The 21,501-nt window shown below is 36.8% G+C and overlaps 2 protein-coding genes across 2 annotated transcripts in view; both read right to left on the bottom strand.

The window, feature by feature from the left end:
- The window catches only part of LOC117315672 (neuronal acetylcholine receptor subunit alpha-10-like), a 100,089-nt gene extending 86,301 nt beyond the window's left edge, over nt 1–13,788 (bottom strand). Inside the window, exon 1 of the mRNA XM_033869967.1 lies at nt 12,609–13,788. Within this exon, the coding sequence (XP_033725858.1) occupies nt 12,609–12,684 (76 nt within the window). The 5' untranslated portion in view covers nt 12,685–13,788. The remainder of the gene's footprint in view (nt 1–12,608) is intronic.
- A 1,622-nt stretch (nt 13,789–15,410) lies between these two features.
- LOC117314990 (serine-enriched protein-like) lies at nt 15,411–19,356 on the bottom strand. The gene is made up of 5 exons (XM_033869112.1): nt 19,035–19,356; nt 17,385–17,766; nt 16,877–17,094; nt 15,911–16,075; nt 15,411–15,715 (listed from the first exon to the last, which is right to left on the bottom strand). The coding sequence occupies exons 1-4, from the start codon at nt 19,120–19,122 to the stop codon at nt 15,915–15,917; spliced, it is 849 nt and encodes a 282-aa protein (XP_033725003.1). The 5' UTR covers nt 19,123–19,356; the 3' UTR covers nt 15,411–15,715; nt 15,911–15,914.
- Between the last annotated feature and the right edge of the window lie 2,145 nt (nt 19,357–21,501).

The following is a 21,501-nucleotide window of genomic DNA, read 5'->3' as shown; positions in this document are numbered from 1 at the left end:
AGAAAACAGCAGAATGGTACAAATTGAAAAAAAAGTCATCTTATGAAAATATAAATAAATAAATACAAAATAAAAAAACAAAATTAAAAAAAGGTATTTCGATCATATATAGTTTTAGAAACGAATATTCATACCCTGCCTACACTGCTCTCTGACGACGACCATCTGTCAGAAATTGTCCGTCCGTCGTCCAGAGCTACGTTATCGCAGCAAATATATTGTAGCCATGGAATTATTTCGGACGTTTTCTCTTTAAATAATTCCGCTGTAATTCTTTATCCCTGATCGAAGTTCCTTTATGTTTTATTTAATGCATGGTTTGTGATCACCCAATTCAGCAGAAAAGTTACATGTTCAAATTTTATACTGGGTCACCATCCCCTAAGTTTTTTTGTTAAGAATCGCTCAGCTAAATTCTAATACTAGATTATCTCCCCCTAGCTTAAATATAGAATCAGACATATCCAAAAGACCAAACGCATCAACCTCAATTTTCTTTATAATTTTAACACTCTAGAGATAGGAGCCAATTTAGCTCAAATTCAGTTTGGCATTTCAAAGTTCTAAGCTGCGTTAAAATGGTATCTCGCTTAAAACTAGTACATGTACAAGCAAGTTCTTAAAAAAAAGTTGAACATTCCAGCACAAGTCACCTAATTAGCACCAGCCAGGTATCTGATACTTTGTGACCACGCATAACAGGGCAACTGCTGAAATGTCAATCACTTAGCCAAGGTTCTGCCGAGCTCTATAGCAGCATTGTATTAATCAGATTCTACTATTCCTTGTGAATGATATGTTAATGAGGTTTGAATATCAAATGGGTGGTCGGGTGGCACAGTGGTAGCACACATGCCTTTCACCTAGGCGGCCGGGGTTCGATTCCCCGATCGGACGTGTAAAGGTATGGGGTCACCTGCCTGACCACGTGGGTTTTCCCCGGGTACTCCGGTTTCCTCCCACAGTCAGACCCCTCGCACGCTTCCATCCGGGCCAACAAGCGTGATTATTATAAGTTGATATAACTTGCTTCGCAATTGTTGTAAAAAAATAAAGTTTATATTTTACATCAAACAATGAGTTATAAAATAATACTTTAAACGGTTTTACCTACGGATTAGTCGTAAAGCTTTATTTAATCACCATCCCCATTTAATTGTTTCTTCAGATGATGAAACATAATCATTAACTCCTATGTAATGTTCAAAGAGAAGACTTTTTTCCTGTCTACCTAACGCGGAAGTGAATGATTATTTTCCTCCCACATTATCCCGCAAAAATAAATTGCTCGTCTTTATGAGAAATTTCCCTAGACACCGCCAGATCGTGACAGACACACGAACATATATATCTACTTCACAAGCTGTTTCTGCTGTGAGCTTTGTTTCATAAATAAATCCCACACTTCGACAAAGCAGTTTTCGTATTTTTTAAAGAAGATATACTATCTAACTGAAATAATGTACCCAGTGGGCACTATTTAACATGTTAAATGACGCGTCATCAAGACTCCGTCTTAAAGAGATAAGGGATAGAAAGATACAACAACAAAATCTAAGATTTAATTTTAATTCCGTAGATGAAATTGCAATGAAATAAGAAACGTTCCCTACTTTAAAGGATTCCAGAGCTTTGTGTCTTTATAGCAACAAAGTATTATTTCAAATCAGTAAGAAACGTTCGGTAAATAAGCGCGATTGTCATTCCAATTCCTCACGTAAGATGACGTCACACTTCCGTAGGGTTCATACGGATTATGTCAAACCTAATTCAAGGCCTTTTCAAGGCTTTTTCAATGTCTTAATTAAATATTAAAGTCCCATTTTACCTGTCATCTAAGTCATCCTGAGAGGGAACAAGAGAACAAAAAGGCAACTAATAACTATATCCACTTGATCATAATACAACTTGACATGGTAATTATTAACGTCTGTAGGCGAGGTGGCATAGACAAAGTTGAATCCAAATGATCAGTGGCCAGGGTTTCACTTACCCTAATAAAACCTTAATATTCTAGGGTTTTCCAAGACTGTAAACCAATTTTCAAGGCTTTTCAAGGTCCAGAATAAAATTCAAGGCTTTTCAAGACCAAATGTGAAATTCAAGGCTTTCTCAAGGCCCATGCTAACCCTGTTCCGGTGAAATTCAGCGCGTGCAAACTGACATAACCTAGAAATCAGCTAAGAGTTATTCAAAGCCAAATGGCGGACACAACGGTGTATGTTTGGAGAAACAACAGTCATATGTAACCCGTCTCGGTGGTATCTAATCTACCGAGCAATTATGACATCACGAGTATGATTAACAGAATTTTCCCCTGCCTTTGGGGTGTGACAAAGAAATATCACTCCGAGGGGAAATTCATGAATGTCCTCCCCGTAGCTTGCCGATGGTTTGATATTCATGAATGTCCTCCCCGTAGCTTGCCGATGGTTTGATATTCATGAATGTCCTCCCCGAAGCTTGCCGATGGTTCGATATTCATGAATGTCCTCCCCGAAGCTTGCCGATGGTTCGATATTCATGAATGTCCTCCCCGAAGCTTGCCGATGGTTCGATATTCATGAATGTCCTCCCCGAAGCTTGCCGATGGTTCGATATTCATGAATGTCCTCCCCGAAGCTTGCCGATGGTTCGATATTCATGAATTCCCACGAGGGTTGAGATTTCTTGGTCACACTCCCTAGGAAGGGAATGCTTATTTTTCTCCCGCCAATTTCAATAATTGCATATCCAATCGATGATCAAGGTCTGTTTGTAAACAAATTCCCATGGTCGGTGTAAGAAGATCCCCATTTGAAGAAGTACCAATCAAAACCAATAAAATTGCAAAACCAATATCATTGCATAAGACAATATGGGTATAAAATTAATTCACATATTCATTCAAACAGATACTTAAATCAGGTATCAGTGCTACTATTCTGATGTTAACAAGAGTACACGTTTTCATTTCAAAAAACTCAAACGCATTAAGTTACAACGCGTGAAGGTATTTAAAAAAGAAGTTGCAGATGTACTTCCGGTTAGGAAGGTTAGCGCGTGCAATCTTTCATATCCTATGGGATTACAAAGAAATATCGCATGTCTGAAGCCTGAAACTGGAGATAGCAGTGTGTGTGACGTACCGCGTCAATAGACAATGCTTACCTTTCCACTTAAATGTACATGTACAACATGTACCATACCGCATCAATTTACAACATGTACCTTACCGCATCAATTTACGACATGTACCATACCGCATCAATTTACGACATGTACCATACCGCATCAATTTACGACATGTACCATACCGCATCAATTTACGACATTTATCATACCGCATCGGTTTACGACATTCATCATACCGCATCGGTTTACGACATGTACCATACCGCATCAATTTACAACATGTACCATACCGCATCAATTTATAACATGTACCATACCGCATCAATTTACAACATGTACCATACCGCATCAATTTACGACATTTATCATACCGCATCGGTTTACGACATGTACCATACCGCATCAATTTACGACATGTACCATACCGCATCAATTTACGACATGTACCATACCGCATCAATTTACAACATGTACCATACCGCATCAATTTACAACATGTACCATACCGCATCAATTTACAACATGTACCATACCGCATCAATTTACGACATGTACCATACCGCATCAATTTACGACATTTATCATACCGCATCGGTTTACGACATGTACCATACCGCATCAATTTACGACATGTACCATACCGCATCAATTTACGACATGTACCATACCGCATCAATTTACAACATGTACCATACCGTATCAATTTACAACATTTATCATATCGCATCGGTTTACGACATTTATCATACCGAATCAATTTACAACATTTATTATACCGCATCGGTTTACGACATTTATCATACCGCATCGGTTTACGACATTTATCATTACGCATCGGTTTACGACATTTATAATACCGCATCAATTTACGACATTTATTATACTGCATCGGTTTACGACCTTTATCATACCACATCGGTTTACGACATTGATCATACCGCATCGGTTTACGACATTTATCATTACGCATCGGTTTACGACATTTATCATACCGCATTAATTTACAACATGTACCATACCGCATCAATTTACAACATGTACCTTACCGCATCAATTTACAACATTTATCATACCGCATTAATTTACAACATGTACCATACCGCATCAATTTACAACATGTACCTTACCGCATCAATTTACAACATGTACCATACCGCATCAATTTACAACATGTACCATACCGCATCAATTTACAACATGTACCTTACCGCATCAATTTACAACATGTACCTTACCGCATCAATTTACAACAGGTACCATACCGCATCAATTTACAACATGTACCATACCGCATCAATTTACAACATGTACCTTACCGCATCAATTTACAACATGTACCTTACCGCATCAATTTACAACATGTACCTTACCGCATCAATTTACAACATGTACCTTACCGCATCAATTTACAACAGGTACCATACCGCATCAATTTACAACATGTACCTTACCGCATCAATTTACAACATGTACCTTACCGCATCAATTTACAACATGTACCTTACCGCATAAATTTACAACAGGTACCATACCGCATCAATTTACAACATGTACCTTATCGCATCAATTTACAACATCTACCTTACCGCATCAATTTACAACATCTACCTTACCGCATCAATTTACAACATGTACCTTACCGCATCAATTTACAACAGGTACCATACCGCATCAATTTACAACATGTACCTTACCGCATAAATTTACAACAGGTACCATACCGCATCAATTTACAACATGTACCATACCGCATCAATTTACAACAGGTACCATACCGCATCAGTTTACGACATTCATCATACCGCATCAGTTTACAACATGTACCTTACCGCAGCAATTTACAACATGTACCTTACCGCATCAATTTACAACATGTACCATACCGCATCATTTTACGACATTCATCATACCGCATCAGTTTACGACATTCATCATACCGCATCATTTTACGACATTCATCATACCGTATCGGTTTACGACATCCCCCATCCCGCATCAGTTCAAAGGCATGAAGTGTTCGTGTTATCCTTCACTATTATTTCCTTTGGTACGAACATTTTCGTACACGTATTTAGACATCTTAACTTCGTTAGGTGATGGGAGAATACATCTGTAGTTTAAATACCCTCTGGTATGTGCAGTTATGAAATTTATCCATTTACTCGCCAAATAATGTGCATATCATCAAATTAATTCTCCTTTATTTGTTTTCATACGTAAAATTTCTTCTTCAGATCTCAATTACACACATCGCTACACATACATATGCTGAGTAAGATCGAAGTTGGATAGCATTGAGGCTGATATGTTGAAAGACAAAACGTCCTCAGTGTATATACCTTAAATACACATGCACGTGAAAGAACAATGCACAATAACAATGAACTCTACACAATGAAACCCCAAGGTCCCTTTTAATGAGGGGAGGGGGCGCCTTAGTGGTTGTTCCGCATGCGTAAAACCGCATAGTCATGCATAGGAATTGGCGACTACACGTTAACAGCGCGGCCATGTTACATGTATAATGCTATTCGGACTGCAATATGTTCCACTCAAATAGGATGATAAATGCAACATTCGATCGATCTGAGGTCGGTGTTACGGTTTTCACTATGAAGTAAGCTATTAAAATCTCGTATAAAAGAGGATAATTGTGTTCATTGTATAATGGACAAATCCGGTATAAATAGTGGATATTTGTGTTCATTGTATAATGAACAATTCCCTATAAAAAGCAGATATTTGTGTTCAAGGTATCATGAACAAATCCTAAGTGGATATGTGTGTCCATGTTATACTGGACAAATCACTTTAAATAGATGATATTTGTGTCCATGTTGTAATGGACAAAATCGCATAAAAAGTGGATATTTGTGTCCATGTTATACTGGACAAATCACTATAAATAGATGATATTTGTGTCCATGTTGTAATGGACAAAATCGTATAAAAAGTGGACATTTGTGTCCATGTTATACTGGACAAATCACTATAAATAGATGATATTTGTGTCCATGATGTAATGGACAAAATCGCATAAAAAGTGGATATTTGTGTCCATGTTATACTGGACAAATCACTATAAATAGATGATATTTGTGTCCATGTTGTAATGGACAAAATCGCATAAAAAGTGGATATTTGTGTCTGTATACATTTGCTATTTTACGGCATTTTTAGTCGAAACAATGACATGACGTCATCAATATACCTGTATGACGTCAAACCAGTTTTATCGTGTTCCATCCTTAACCAATCTTCAAACTTTACCAAGTAGGAGAGAAACATAAAGAGGATGTTTGACTGACATTTGGAAAATGCGAGATAGAAAAAGAAAAATCCCGGCAATGTTAAAAACAGTATTCAGATAATGAAAAATGGATTTAATCGACGTCGATATTAAGCGTTGAAAAGGAAATGTTATTCCCTTATCTCATTCGTGATATTGATGTTTTTTGTAAAATCCTTTAAAATAAAAACAAACACGTCAATGCCTTTTACCACTGAACCAAACATTACCAGATAAAATGGTATCTTCCGTCCACTTGAATGGTTCGATGGTCCCAATATTAGTCTCACATTTACCAGCCACAGGAAGGCCTATCATTATCGAATCAAAATGTCGGTAACCATGCGAAACTTCAGATTACCTAACATAATGTCATGTTACGTTAAAATAACGGTATGCACTGTTAAACGATGTTTCATGGTCGAGATTCAATCATGATTGTTAGGTAATGGTGCCTGTCTTCCCTAAATAGCATATTGCAATTTAAAATCTAAATATGCAAGTTTCAGCACAATCGCGCTTTCATGCTGAAATACATACACCCTTCTATCTGTTAATATAATTCAGAAAGTTGAATTTGTAAATTTGTTAATTTGCGATAATTTGGTTCTCTATATTCGGATCCTGGACTCGGATGTCATATTGAGTCAACCTAATGTTAAAGGGACATTGCTTCATCTGAATAAAGTTTATGGAGTCAAACTGGAACTTAATGGAAAATATGTTTGTTTCCCAAGTAATAAAAGTTACAATCTTTATATGAATACGACAGTTTTATTCGTAATGTAATGCAAAGTTCTTTAAGTATTGGGTCCTAAAAATTCTTAATTCGCCCCGAAGTACACTAATTACCGCAAAGACAGACGGTATTTGTGTACAATTCGTGATTTTTCTGTACATTTCGGCGTTAATTTCATTACTAGTAGGCACAAACACTCATATAATCCTTGTTCGGACATAGATTTGATCAATAGAACTTTGGCATGTTTCTGCTGTCCGAACGAAGAAATGCCCCTTTAAAAATACTGTAAAAGGGAGGCAGTTGTCCGCAGACGCATATGCTGTATAGCAATTCAGGAAGTTTCGTTTGCATAACAATTGGTTGAATCTACGGGTACTGTATGTTGTCTTCAAATCATAGAAATATCGTAAAGGAAATGTACGGAAGCCCATTGGTGCCAAATGTTATATGTAAAAAAAAAAAAATATTGCGTTTAAACGCAATACTTTTGCGAATAAACGAAATACGTTTGCGAATAAACGCAATACGTTTGCGAATAAACGCAATACTTTTTGCGAATAAACGCAATACTAATAAAAAGTATTGCGTTTATTCGCAAAAGTATTGCGTTTATTCGCAAACGTATTGCGTTTATTCGCAAAAGTATTGCGTTTAAACGCAATAAATTTATTTTTTTACATATAACATTTGGCACCAATGGGCTTCCGTAGAAATGCCGTATGTTGAAAATAATATATTTTCTAATTTCTTTTAAGGATATTTTTAAGTTGTTATAAATCGAAAAGATTTACATCCCCCACAATACCGGAAAAGACTTTACGGGGCAATCAGAAGTGTGTTTCACATTAGCATACTAGAGGTACTGCTTCCGTCTCGGTTAGTTGACAAGCACACGTATGTGTACAGATGTCTACTGGCTATCGCTGTCCTGTTGAAAGGAGTTAAGAAATGCACCTGTCGTCCCTATTGCATGGTTTGTAAGAGGCGACTAAAATTTGGACAGTTTCTACTTTTTTTTCTTCATCATTATATATGCCTCGTTTATATTTGTATCTCTATTTGCGCTTGGCGCTTGGCTAAGCGTTTGCCTCTGTCAGAAAGGCTGTGGGCTCTGTCCAAATGTCATCAGTAGAATTGCACTCGTTTCTGCTTGATGACGTTGGACCGGGAGAGATGTCAGACCAATGTGTCTGTGACATGACTTTCCAGTGTCAGTATAATGGACCCAGAGAGATGTCAGACCAATGTGTCTGTGCCATGACTTTCCAGTGTCAGTATAATGGACCCAGAGTGATGTCAGACCAATGTCTCGGTGACATGACATTCCTGTATCAGTATAATGGACCCAGAGTGATGTCAGACCAATGTCTCGGTGACATGACATTCCTGTATCAGTATAATGGACCCAGAGTGATGTCAGACCAATGTCTCGGTGACATGACATTCCTGTATCAGTATAATGGACCCAGAGAGATGTCAGACCAATGTGTCTGTGACATGACTTTCCGGTGTCAGTATATTGGACCGAGAGATATGTCATGCCAATGTGTCTGTGACATGACTTTCCAGTGTCAGTATACTGGACAGAGAGAGATGTCAGACCAATGTGTCTGTGACATGACATTCCGGTGTCAGACCAATGTGTCTGTGACATGACATTCCTGTATCAGTATAATGGGCCCAGAGTGATGTCAGACCAATGTCTCGGTGACATGACATTCCGGTGTCAGTATAATGGACCCAGAGAGATGTCAGACCAATGTGTCTGTGACATGACATTCTGGTGTCAGTATAATGGACCCAGAGAGATGTCAGACCAATGTGTCTGTGACATGACATTCCTGTGACAGTATAATGGGTCCAGAGAGATGTCAGACCAATTTGTCTGTGACATGACATTCTGTTGTCAGTATAATGGACCCAGAGAGATGTCAGACCAATGTCTCGGTGACATGACATTCCTGTGACAGTATAATGGGTCCAGAGAGATGTCAGACCAATGTCTCGGTGACATGACATTCCTGTGACAGTATAATGGGTCCAGAGAGATGTCAGACCAATGTGTCTGTGACATGACATTCCTGTGACAGTATAATGGGTCCAGAGAGATGTCAGACCAATGTGTCTGTGACATGATTTTCCAGTGTCAGTATAATGGACAGAGAGAGATGTCAGACCAATGTGTCTGTGACATGACATTCCGGTGTCAGTATGATGGAGAGATGTCAGACCAATGTCTCGGTGACATGACATTCCGGTGTCAGTATAATGGAGAGATGTCTTACCAATGTTTATGTGACATTTCAGTGATATGACATTACAAAGTGACCTCCATGTTTTACCAGTTCAAATGACACTATTCTTAAATAGCCTGTCTGTTGATATGACGTGAAAAAGTGACAAAGCACAAACAATTCCATGTTTGACCAAACGTATATCGGACACGGGTCAGAAATAGGATGGGCTGCAAAACACAAGGATTAATCAACTTGTAACGTTTTAGTGTGACGTCATTGCAAACAGACTAAAGGTCACGTGACTAGTTACATCAGCAACCAATCAAGGAAGCTAATGATCACGGTTTAAATGTTTTGATACCCTCAAATCCCAAAGTTGCTTTATATAACATATATATACGGCATACCACAATACGATAAGACCCTATTTTCTTTGTTTGAAATCCATTAGCAGACGCCGGGATCTACTAACCTGCACGCGACAGTTTCCTATTAGGGTTTTGTCAGATTACGAGTAGCACGTGCTGAGAACGAGGAGGAAAAGTCTCGCGTGAATGTTGATCTACTGGGCTAACGATTATCGTACGTTCTAGATATAATGGAGTTAAAATTTACTTTAAATGGAAATTGAGTGAAATTGATTCTTTCTGCTATTGATTTCAATTTCAAATTACTCTTTTTCAGCCTTGATGGTCGGGCTACAAAAACGTGACTAGACGAATTTTGCACTTGCCTAAATGGCTGGTCATGATATTGTGGTGCTGTTTTAGAAGTCTGTTATTGGCACTAAACTTACGACAACACGTAGAATTGAAGCCTTGTATAATGTATAAAATGTTTAAAATACAGCACAAGCACGTCTTTGCGGATAATAGTATATTATATGAATATATAATAGATAAAAACGTTTGTTTTCGACTTGGCTTTCACAGGAAGATCATGACCATTATTTCAAATTCCACATGACCACAATATCTTGATTATAAAATTAATGAAATGTGGATGTTATTTTTTTATTTCAATGCTCTACTGTTTTAAAATGCACCTGGCCTATGATATTAAGAAGTAACTAATAATTCAAGCTTGGTATGAAACGAACCGAACAAAGAAAAGGGAAATTCAAGAGTTCTTCTGCAAATTCCATAAGCTCTCGATATATCATCTCATATGGAAACCTTCATGTTACTTTATTTCAGACTCTTGGACGGCATATCAAGTCGATTTGCAGTCTATCCATGTGGTCTCTGGGTGATGGCTTTGAGAAAAGTAAATCGCACAGAATTGTACCGGAAATGTTGAATAGCTCTGATCTCGGGTAATTTATCTGATAATGCTCGGAGCATTTTTTATTGTTTTAAAGCACGAGTATCGCTATATTATAACAGTCATTCGATTGGTCAATATATTTCATTTTTTCCATCGATGACACCCATTACTGAAATATATGTCATATAATGCCATGTGCTCAAAGTGAAAACCGCGGCAGTTATTTTAGCAACAAAATTAGCTTTATTGACAAATCTATATTGACAGACATAAATAAGTGGTCTTGGTAGATGATATCAATATACAAAACCAATCATCTAAATTAAGTTTTTTTCATTCTTTTTTTTTTTTTTTTTTTTTTTGAAAAGCACGATAATTCAGACCCGCGAAAATGCACAATTTCACAGTTATTAGTCGGAAAGGTGGAGTGAATCCGTCAAACGTCTTAGATCAGACACTATAACTGCCTAATTTAATCACTACTTAAAAACCCGTGACCTTTCCTTTCGAGTATATAGGAAGGTCGTTATAATGAATCGTGGAACTCCTGGCTAAGTGTCGAGTTACCGCCCCTAATTGTATCAACCCTGTTAAAATCCTGGTATAACAGCTGGGAGTGGTCCATCACGTGTAATTAAACGTGCACGGTCGTCATTGATTTTTCCACAGATTAATTAATCTCGTTACCCATCCTTCGATGTCTTTTTCTTTTCTTTCTTTCTTTTTCTTTTTATTCTTCATTCATTTTTTTTTTATTATTTAGTTGTGTTTATTTTGATGGCAAGGGAGGAGGTCGGAAATGTAAAAATGAGGTTGTTACAGATATTTACAAGCGTCACTGTTTCAATAAAGACTACAGATACATATATCACCACAAGAGCAAAGTATATAGAGATGAATTTAAATACAAGCTTACTCTCGTATTTCTATTTTTTACTATAAGCGACAGTTTTGCCGAATAACGTGCAAAGGTATATTATATACATATACATTGTACTGTATACAGGATTTTAACTGTCATCTGGGAAGTAATAATATTTTGGACTTACGATACATGTACATTGACTATTATTAGTCCAATCATCTTATGGTTTATCCACAAGCTAATTCCGACAGTCTTTAAGTTATATATATACATTGTATGTATATATATATCGGCAATACAAATTTTAAAAACCGATTGAGCTATATTTTTATTTTTTTTATTTCTTGTTATTTTTTGAATTCATACATTTTTCTATTTTCTGAATAATCCATTATAGGTCTATTCACCCATCCCACATATTACATCTGTAGACTTCCTCTGGCTAATGGTACTGGTACATGTAGTGATTGAATGATTAGCCGGATCCCTCTACCTATATAATGAGAGGTTCAGGGTCGAACCCCCGCGGAGGAGATATATTTTTGAAATGGAAATAACGATCAAGCAGTTTCCCCGTTTAGCCAGTTTCTATGTTAAATCGACAAGTAGCATGAATGTATAAATAATTTGCTAGCTAAAAAATTTAAAACAAGGTAGAAATTGTTTGAGACCAAAACATCGAGCTATTTGATTGCCTTAAAATGTAGGGGATAGATACTTCTGCTACATGGTACAAGTTAAGACTAACATATAGGTACTGTGTATTGTCGAATATTCTAGAGAATGCGCCTATTGTTTTTATTTACTTTGTTTGTTTGGTTTTTTTTTATATTTTTATGTATCTATTTATTTTTCTCGCAGATCCTCTCAATAACTAAAAAATACGTATCTACTGACATTGTATAACTAGAAAGTGAGGAATTTCCCAATTAGGGAATGCGCTATGGTAAATATGGAATTTATAGATAATTATAATTGTGTCCAAGAAGCAAATATGCTTATCAGAAGACCAACTACAGCTATTGTTACCGTGTACAGTATATGGCGAATTCTCAACAAAATAATTCAAGTAAAATAAGTTTGAAAGGTACTTACCTGCTTCTACGAGCTGGAGAAGATACCAAGCAATCCCCGCGGTCAAAACCATCAAACTCCATATTCGAACCAACATGCTTGTCACACGAAAATCCCTTACTTCGATCTACTTTCCATTATCATCCTGTGTCGCTGATTGAAATAACAAAATTCCAAAACATTAATATCCAACCTTTTGATTTTCCTAAATCCAAGACGAAAAAAACAGCATTCAAATAGCACAAATTACTACGTGGTTGTGCGTACTCTCTTAACATCGAGGGCTAGCGAAAGCTTGTCAAAAGCATTTGGTTAAAGCTCCCTGGAGACACAGGCTACGATGCTTAAAGTCCGTACATAGTTTCGTCTCGTTGTCAATAAGCGCAGTAACAAAACGCCCAAGAGACCCAGATCTCAATCATTATTGTCACAGACGCTTGTAATCTCTGGGCAAACGAGGTCGCTCTCTGTCGAACATACCAAATAAATTCCCGCGCCACCAAATGGAGAGTTCCGAAAGTAAAATTATCTAAGCATTAGATTACAATCTTTTCTGTTATTCCGAAAGCGGCAGTAATTTTTTTTTTATTTAACGTTCTTTTCATAGATGCATCTACTTGTGCTTACGTTAATCACACGGCCAGGAAAGCATAGTACTTCAACAAGCAATAGACTCCTTTTATATTCTCATAACGCCTAACAGAGAATAGTTCATTTAGAATAAATATAAGCTTAAAGCATGCGGGTATGGTTCATCGTAAATTAACGATATGGTCTTGTCAAGAGGAATCGCCGTCACCATGGAAACGAACGAAAGACTTTGCAAATCTTGTTATAATTCACAAAACAATATGCGAGCTGAATTCTGATTGTCATTTCTTTCATTTCATGCTTTTTCGCTTTTCAAGTCAAATTTCACAAAATATTCCTCACTTAGATGTAAAATTTGAAACGTCGAGAAGCAAATATAATTTGAAATTGTATCCGTCATTCAAAAATTTAAAAAGAATAACTCGATGTATACTCAACTCCAAATCGGAAGCGTCCCGGGGGAAACGAAGAGACAAATTCTTTGAATAAATCCATAACGTGTTTGTGATTAGGCTTTGCTATTCAACACGTTGAATAAGAGAGTGCCACTGTATAAGGGTGCGAAGCAAACGAGGCAGACGGCCTTCCATCGTCAACACTTCAGAACTCATACGCGTGCTGCATCCATGTACTGTAGCATCGAGCGAGACAATGTCCAAACTGCCGAACTAGAGCTGACAACAGCGCCTGCTTATACTGGGCTCTGCCAAACACGCCCAGTAATATGCCGAACTCTACGTCTAATAATCTGCCGAACTGTTTTACAACTCGCTGCTAAGTAGTTTCGCTACTGAAACCAGTACTTAGATATTTGTCAAGTGCTGCCGTTATACATGCGATAATACGGAATAGCAGATGTTAAGGATACTGTATATTCCGGAAAAGATATTTACTTTTTAACAGAAGATTATTATCTGTATTAATCCGGAAGCGCACGTAAATTACAGCAGCATTTGAGGACATCAGTTTCCCATCTATCCGTATTTTACTCTGTACCTGCTCCATGTGCCCGGATGAAGTACCTCTGTACATACATTGCATATACAGAAAAAAAAAGTGTCTTAATACGTAAAATAGCATCACCATACAAACAAAGTCGTAATTATAACTCCAGGTCGATAAAACGACCGGAAAGTACGAACAAAACTGATATTTGTATAGATACTCTTGAAAAGGTACGAGGATGGTTTCATAATGACGAAGTGCTCCGAAGGACGAGTGTCTTACAAGTCTAGGTTAAATCCGGGATAATCACATTCTCGAAATGAAAACTATACATGGTGACAAAAGAATCACAGGAAATATCAACAAGCATATTAATTATAATTGTACAAAAGACTTCCCATTGAGATAATAATATCCGCTTCATGCTGGTTACAATTTCAAACTGTTGAGCCGCCATTTTGTAAGTGGCAGTGCAACAAACCACCCGAATTGGAACGCAATTGACCGAAAAGACCAAATTTATTTTGATTAATATATATCTCTTACATAATGTAAATCAAGTAAACTAAGCTTATTGTTTCCCGAAACATTCAATGCAAGGATATATCATTTATAAATTAAAATCGGAAGACTTGTTGTATCTGTTTTTTCTTTTCGTTCCATCGTGCCCTGGTAGGGTGATTATCCCGACCGCGGCCTAAAGTTGGCAATACGGTGTCGACTCAAGTGTGATTTTTTTACCAGCGTAAAGCAGGGGTCTATACGGACGGAATAAACCGTCGATATAGGACTAAATGGGCGTTCTGGGGTGAATAAATGTCTCATTTATCCATAATTATAAGATAGGTGTTATGTCACGCCCGGTTTTATTTAATCTGCACCAAATCTTAGCGACACCAAACGGTGTCGGAGAATTTCACGTTTTCATATATACATTTAGTATAGTGCGCTCTGGCTCTACACCAGACATGGTGTCAGGGTCAGAGGAAACTCGGGTTATTTAGGGCCTTGCTATCACCGGTGTGTCCTTGAAGGACGAAACAGCTGTACGGAGCAATTATATAATACCGCAGGTGATAAATTATTGTCTATAATATTTAGACTGATGTATAACTGAAACGTTTTTACATTTGGTCTCTGTTCAACAGAAACATCTTTCGACAATTCAGAAGAAAATCAGACAGATATTCTAAAGTTTATATCAAACTTTTCATGGTCAGATAAAAAGAAAGTATGTACCTTATAGCATACATGACAATATGCCACAACAATAAATAGAAACAAATGTTGTTTGAAAATATGAATATTTATTAAAATATTTCTTTAAAAAAATAAATAAAAAATGTGTGAATCAATATTTTTCACACGATGTCCAAATATCAGCACTATAAAAATTCACAAAGCACTCTACGTCATTTCCTCGTAGTCCTGTACACGACGTTACTATGACGTCATTTTGTAGTTTTTTTACACAATGGTATTGTGACGCCGGTGTTGGTTCTTCACACGATTGTCTCCCTTGGCGCGTTCGAAATAGAAGACAATTTTGGTGCCCGATGTTTCGAATTTTGAGAATCCACTTTTGCCGCAATCTGGAAATTCAGAGAAAATTACAAGTTATTGTTGGATTCATTCTTGATAAATATATACATTTTCTTGAAGATGCATAAATTTCACAATTGGAATAAGTTTGATTTTATCTGAAAATGTTTATTGAACTCTTAAAAACAGACATCTTGTAATATTGCATAAGCTACATTTTAGAATTGTATCGTAAATGTCTTTACCATTTTAGAAATGTTGTTGACCAGTGTTTGGTTGTACAGCTGTCGATTTGGTGACGTCACAACATGGCAGAGGTCGGTACCGGATGCAATACATCGATCTATGAAATCCCAGCATGCCATTTTTAGGTCCTTCAATCCGAATTCCTTCAGCTCCACATATTAAACCTGAAGAAAAAAATTACAAACATCATTGTAGAACTTATTATTTGAAATGAGGAAATACTGATATAATTTGATAACACGTATTTAAGGTGGAACAGTGGCGCTTTTTATCAGTTTCATAAACCATTTTGTATGGAATTTTAAGTAACAGTATTTAAATCTCTGTGTGTGGCCGAGTAGGAGGTTTGTGGTAGCGGGGGAGAGGGAAGGGGCAAATATCAGGCGACCCCCGGGAACTCAATAGCTTGATAAGATTATTGTGTAAATATGTTTACTCTATTATCTAATAGGGTTTTAAGATTTTATTTCACTACACTATCAAACATGGATAATTCGTTAGACCTAGTTCTGGTGACCCGAGGAAAAAATAGAGTTGTATGATATTTAAACAAACTCTTATTTCCGGATCAGATGCCAAAAAAAATAGTTTTTAATTTCAAGGGCGACATCTTATCTAGTTGCAAAATAATGAGGTAAATAAAAAAAATCAGCAACACATTCTTTGTATTCCTCTAGGACGGGAACAGCAATTTTGTAATCGAGCGGCACAGCGGTAATATATTTTCCTTTTACCTAGGCGACCGGGGTTCGATTCCCCGATCGGCCGTGGAAACTTATAGGGACACCTGCCTGACCACGCAAGTTTTCACCGGGTAGTCCGGTTTCCTCCCAGAGTAAGACCCCTCGTGTGCTTTTATCCGGACTAACAGCCATGATGAATTTAAGTTAATAAAACTTGTTTCGCATTTTTTTGGGGAAAAAAATCAGTTTACAGTATTTGTCTGCATTAATACATGTACTCACCAATAACAGACGAGGAGTCCACATTGACCGATCCGCTGTGAACGAACTGTATTATCCTTCGGAACACATCTGGTTCATAGGTGTCGACGTTGATAGAAAGTCGTGTTGGTTGATCAGTCTTTTCTGCTTTCTGTTTTTTCGACTTCATATGTTTCGGTTTAGTTTTCTGGGTTTTCTCAAGCTCCCTCTCTGCTTTCAATATCATCCCGTATAAAACCCTATCCATGAAAAAGGCAATATTAAAAATTACTCACAAAAAAAAATAAAAATTCAAATATAAATACCAATTTCCGCGGAGAAAAACAAAGGAAAACACAGTTTTATTTATGTTTTTTTTTATCAGATAAATTAACTCCCAGACGCAAGTTATTCATAAAAACTTGTACAATAAATATTTTTTATTCACAAAATATGACATTGTTTTCCTAAATCGTAAAAAACATTGACATAGTCTCTTTGAAAACTAAAAAAAGGCAAGCGAAAATGAAAAAAATATTTTGATAAGTACCTGCTGCGAGTTCCTAAAATGGCCTTGACCCCGTGGATGGGAGTCTTCTGTGGCCCCACGTGGAATGTGACGTCACACAACTCGGGCATTGACAGAATATATCGGAGGCTGTCGCATAGGTTTTCTGTGCTGGTGAATCTCATTGCATCATCGTCCTCATCCCCAAATTCACTGTCGCTGTCATCGTCTGTGTCTGAATCATCCGGGTCACTCAGTGAATCCGAGTCCGTATCGCTGTCCGTAAACAGAAGAGGGTTGTCGAACAACTGTGCAACTTCCGTTTCCGGTTTAGAGTATCGGGTAGAGGTGAGAGTCACATTTCCGGTCTGTGGTTCTGCGTCGGAATCGTAAACATCTCCAGAGTCGTAACCGGAGGATATACCTGTAATATAAATAGAACAAACTAGAGGTCACGTGTCTTCTAGGGGATATCTACTACGTCATTTTTCTTGTCTCTAGAACTTGTGAAAATCAAAACACCCGATGTAAGAGGAGTAACATGTATTTATTCAAGTTCTTATCAAAAACATTTCCGGGATTCAATTTCATGTTTAAGTTTGTATCAAAATGCGGCTAAATCTAACAATTTAAAGTCGAGTTCGAAAAAATAAGATGTGTATCTCTCCAATCATATTTATTTGTTTGTGTATAATCCAGTTTAAGCCACAGGGGCCTGAGAATTTGTTACCGTCTACGTGTATTTGGAACTTCCCTATTGTTTATCACAGGGACCTGAGAGTTTGTTACAGTCTACGTGTGTTTGGAACTTCCCTATTGTTTATCACAGGGACCTGAGAGTTTGTTACAGTCTACGTGTATAAGGACCTAGTCCTACCCTAGTGTGTAACACAGGGACCTGCGAATTTGTTACAGTCTACGTGTATTTAGACCTTCCCTAGTGTGTATAGCTAATTTTCAAACGTTTTAGCGGCAAGATTAAAATTCAGTAAAAATGAATACCCTGGTGTTCATATATACAACAAATCTGAAAGGTGTTATACATACTGGGAAAAGTCCAAATACAAGTAGACAAACACATTTTCAGGTCCCTTGGTTACAGCCAGTTTAATCAAAATTCCGGAACTTAACATAATTCATATTCCGTAGGAAAGCATTTCAGAATTTAAGGAAACGTCCTTATCAAGACTTTTAATTTAATCTAAGAATGTTTTCCTAAGGACGATTTAAAATGACTATGTTTCCTGAAGTTTAGGGATGTTGTCTATCTCATTCTATCTAAAGGGAGGTTACTCGTTACCAAGAACGCTAAAAATGTCAACGATCAAACTTATGACTGTCATTTCATTTGAGATAAGGTAACTTGTGTGACCAAAATTAAACTCTGTCTTCAAAACCATTAATACAATATTTAGTTGAACTGGTGTAACATTACATATTCCAGTTGTTTGCTAACTTTTAACATTGTCGTCAAAATGAAAAATATATTCTAGTTGACGAAAAAGTGATGAAATGCTGCGCTCATATAAGCATGTAATTTTTTTTAACAAATTCAGAAATAAAAATGTAACGATTAAGAGTTAAATGACCCAACATCCAAATAGATAAATACATTTATAGGTGATAAATAAATAAATAAATAAATAAATAAATTAAGTAATTAATAAATAAATAAATAGATAAATATCTTACCTCCATCGGATTCCCCATGCCATGCCTGGAGTTCATCGTTGTCTAAAAGCCGAGCGGATGAAGAATTACACACACTTGAAAATGCCATTGTCTCTCTTAAATTTCCGTTAAGGGTAGTTTTCTCTGATAGTCAGTCTAGTGATTTGTCTTTTCCTTGTAGCATCCGAGTTTATATACATCTTATGCAGAGCTTTGACACTGTCTTGCATCTCAATTGATTCTTCCTCTGAAAATGTCAAACACTGACAGATTATTACGTTCCAACCATGATGACCGTTAATGGTCCATGACGCGTTTCTCAGTGAATACCTGATACTGACCAGTCATGACGTCAGTGGAGTTGAGGTGAGTTGTTTTCATAAACACCACGGCGTGGTAAAATCTTACCTCCCCGACACCGGTCAGTTACCTGAGCGTGGCAATTGACCTATTATGACGTCACCCACCGATACTCACTCAGTTGCCTTCGTGTGAGTGACGTCTTCTCTGCGACGAAGACAAGGGAATTTTTTTTACAGGAATCACGAGGAGATTTGAAGGGCAAATATATATAATTTAATTTTGATTAATTAATTAATTGATTATGGAAAAGTTTAATTGGATAAGACAACCGATAAGGCATATAAACAGACTTCGCTAAACAATGGTGGTGATTTTAACTAAATAATCAACACATATTATAAATAAGTAAATAAATACATTGATTAATTAATCAATTAATTAAATTAATTGATCAATTAATCGATTGATCTATTAATTGATTGATCAATTAATTGATTGATCAATTGATTGATCGAATATCGGATTTAATAGCAAAGTATTGGATGCAGGCTGGAAGCCTCTATACCGTATCCTAAATTACAAACAGATTTAATATAAATGTAATACATTGCTGCGGTATACAGCTTCAGGAACTGGCAATATTAGTAGAATCATTATTATCATAATTTGTAGCTGAAACAATTATTTTTTCAATGTTCATCTAGAGCTGTCTCAAAATGTAGTTTGATGTCTGCCTCGACACAGATTATCGTAAACTACTCTATCACAACAATTCCTTTACGGAATTTTATCTTCTTGTATACAGATGACACTTTTTTATATATTTTCTTAGAGTTGGCCCATTTTTCTGTTTCTATAATAAATGTTTTATTAAAGGGGTTTTAAAGTGAGAATATGAACTACATTTACAATAGGGTATTTTAATTTCAAAAATCCGGGATTTGTTATAGTCAGGAACGGAACTTCTTGGGTATAGGTATGGGGTCCCCTGCCCGACCACGTGGGTTTTCCCCGGGTACTCCGGTTTCCCCCCACAGTAAGACCGATCGCGCGCTTCCGTCCGGGCTAACAAGCGTGATTAATATAAGTTGATACAACTAGTTTCGCAATTGTTGTAAAATAAATAAAGTTTACATTTACATTACACAGGGACTTGGTACATATTTCCAATAGTGTTCCTATTTAAATATTGCATGTGCTTTGTATGTGTACCGCGGTTAGGAATATATATATGATTATGCAAATGTGCATAAAGAAATTTATTAAAGAACGCCGATGTGGCGCAGTGGTATAAGCTGCGGGTTTTCTGGCTAGGCGATTGGGTGCCGTAGATCGTGAGTTCGAGGCCCGGTCAGGGCACCAGTCATGAAGTTGTCTTCCTTCGTCATTTGTCTTACTATGTTATACAGACATATGTGTACAAATCTTTGTAAAACTGCTGAGTACTAAAACATACATATAAAACTCATCTCCATGGTAACCTAACAACCATGGATTTATTGTCGTCCAGTCTGCCCTTTACCTTTTTATTCACCCTTTCAATTCTATTCTTTTGGATTCATTTTTGTCCCGCCTTTGACAAAGTCGCGAAGCGAGACTATGTAAGTTTGCTTTTTTTTTCTGACGGTGACGACGTCGTCAAGATTCCAATTAAAAGTTTTGCTCTAAGATCCGTTGTTCAGAATATATCAATGTCATTGTAACTAAACCTGGAATATAGTTACCTAGTAGTAGGGACATCTCAATACACTCTACAGATTACACAAATTATATGTGTTTGCTGTTGTTTTGATTGTACTTCTATTTATTTATTTATTTATTTATTTAGGAAAACCTTAGATTTCGAGAAATTGAAAAAAAAATCCTTTGTGCAAATGGGCAGAAAGAGTGATTTTTTTTTTGGGGGGGGGGGGGGGGGAGTTGCATTTTGAGAGATTTGGTTCACATGTCTTATAATGTAAACAAGGTGCGTCCATGCTATGTTGTTGTTGTTGTTGTTGTTGTTGTTGTTGTTGTTGTTGTTGGTGTTGTTGTTGTTGTTGTTGTTGTTGTTGTTGTTTACATACATGGGTGCTATGTGGACATAGAACAATATATGTGACATACTGAGTTATAATATAAAAATATGATACATAATTCATATACTTCTAGAACGTGATATGTGAGTGTATAGCTCCTTGAACTG

This window comes from Pecten maximus, chromosome 17, assembly GCF_902652985.1.
Source record: "Pecten maximus chromosome 17, xPecMax1.1, whole genome shotgun sequence".
Lineage (NCBI taxonomy): Eukaryota > Metazoa > Mollusca > Bivalvia > Pectinida > Pectinidae > Pecten > Pecten maximus.
The sequence above is the reverse complement of the archived record's forward strand: the minus strand, read 5'-3'. Positions and strand labels throughout refer to the sequence as shown.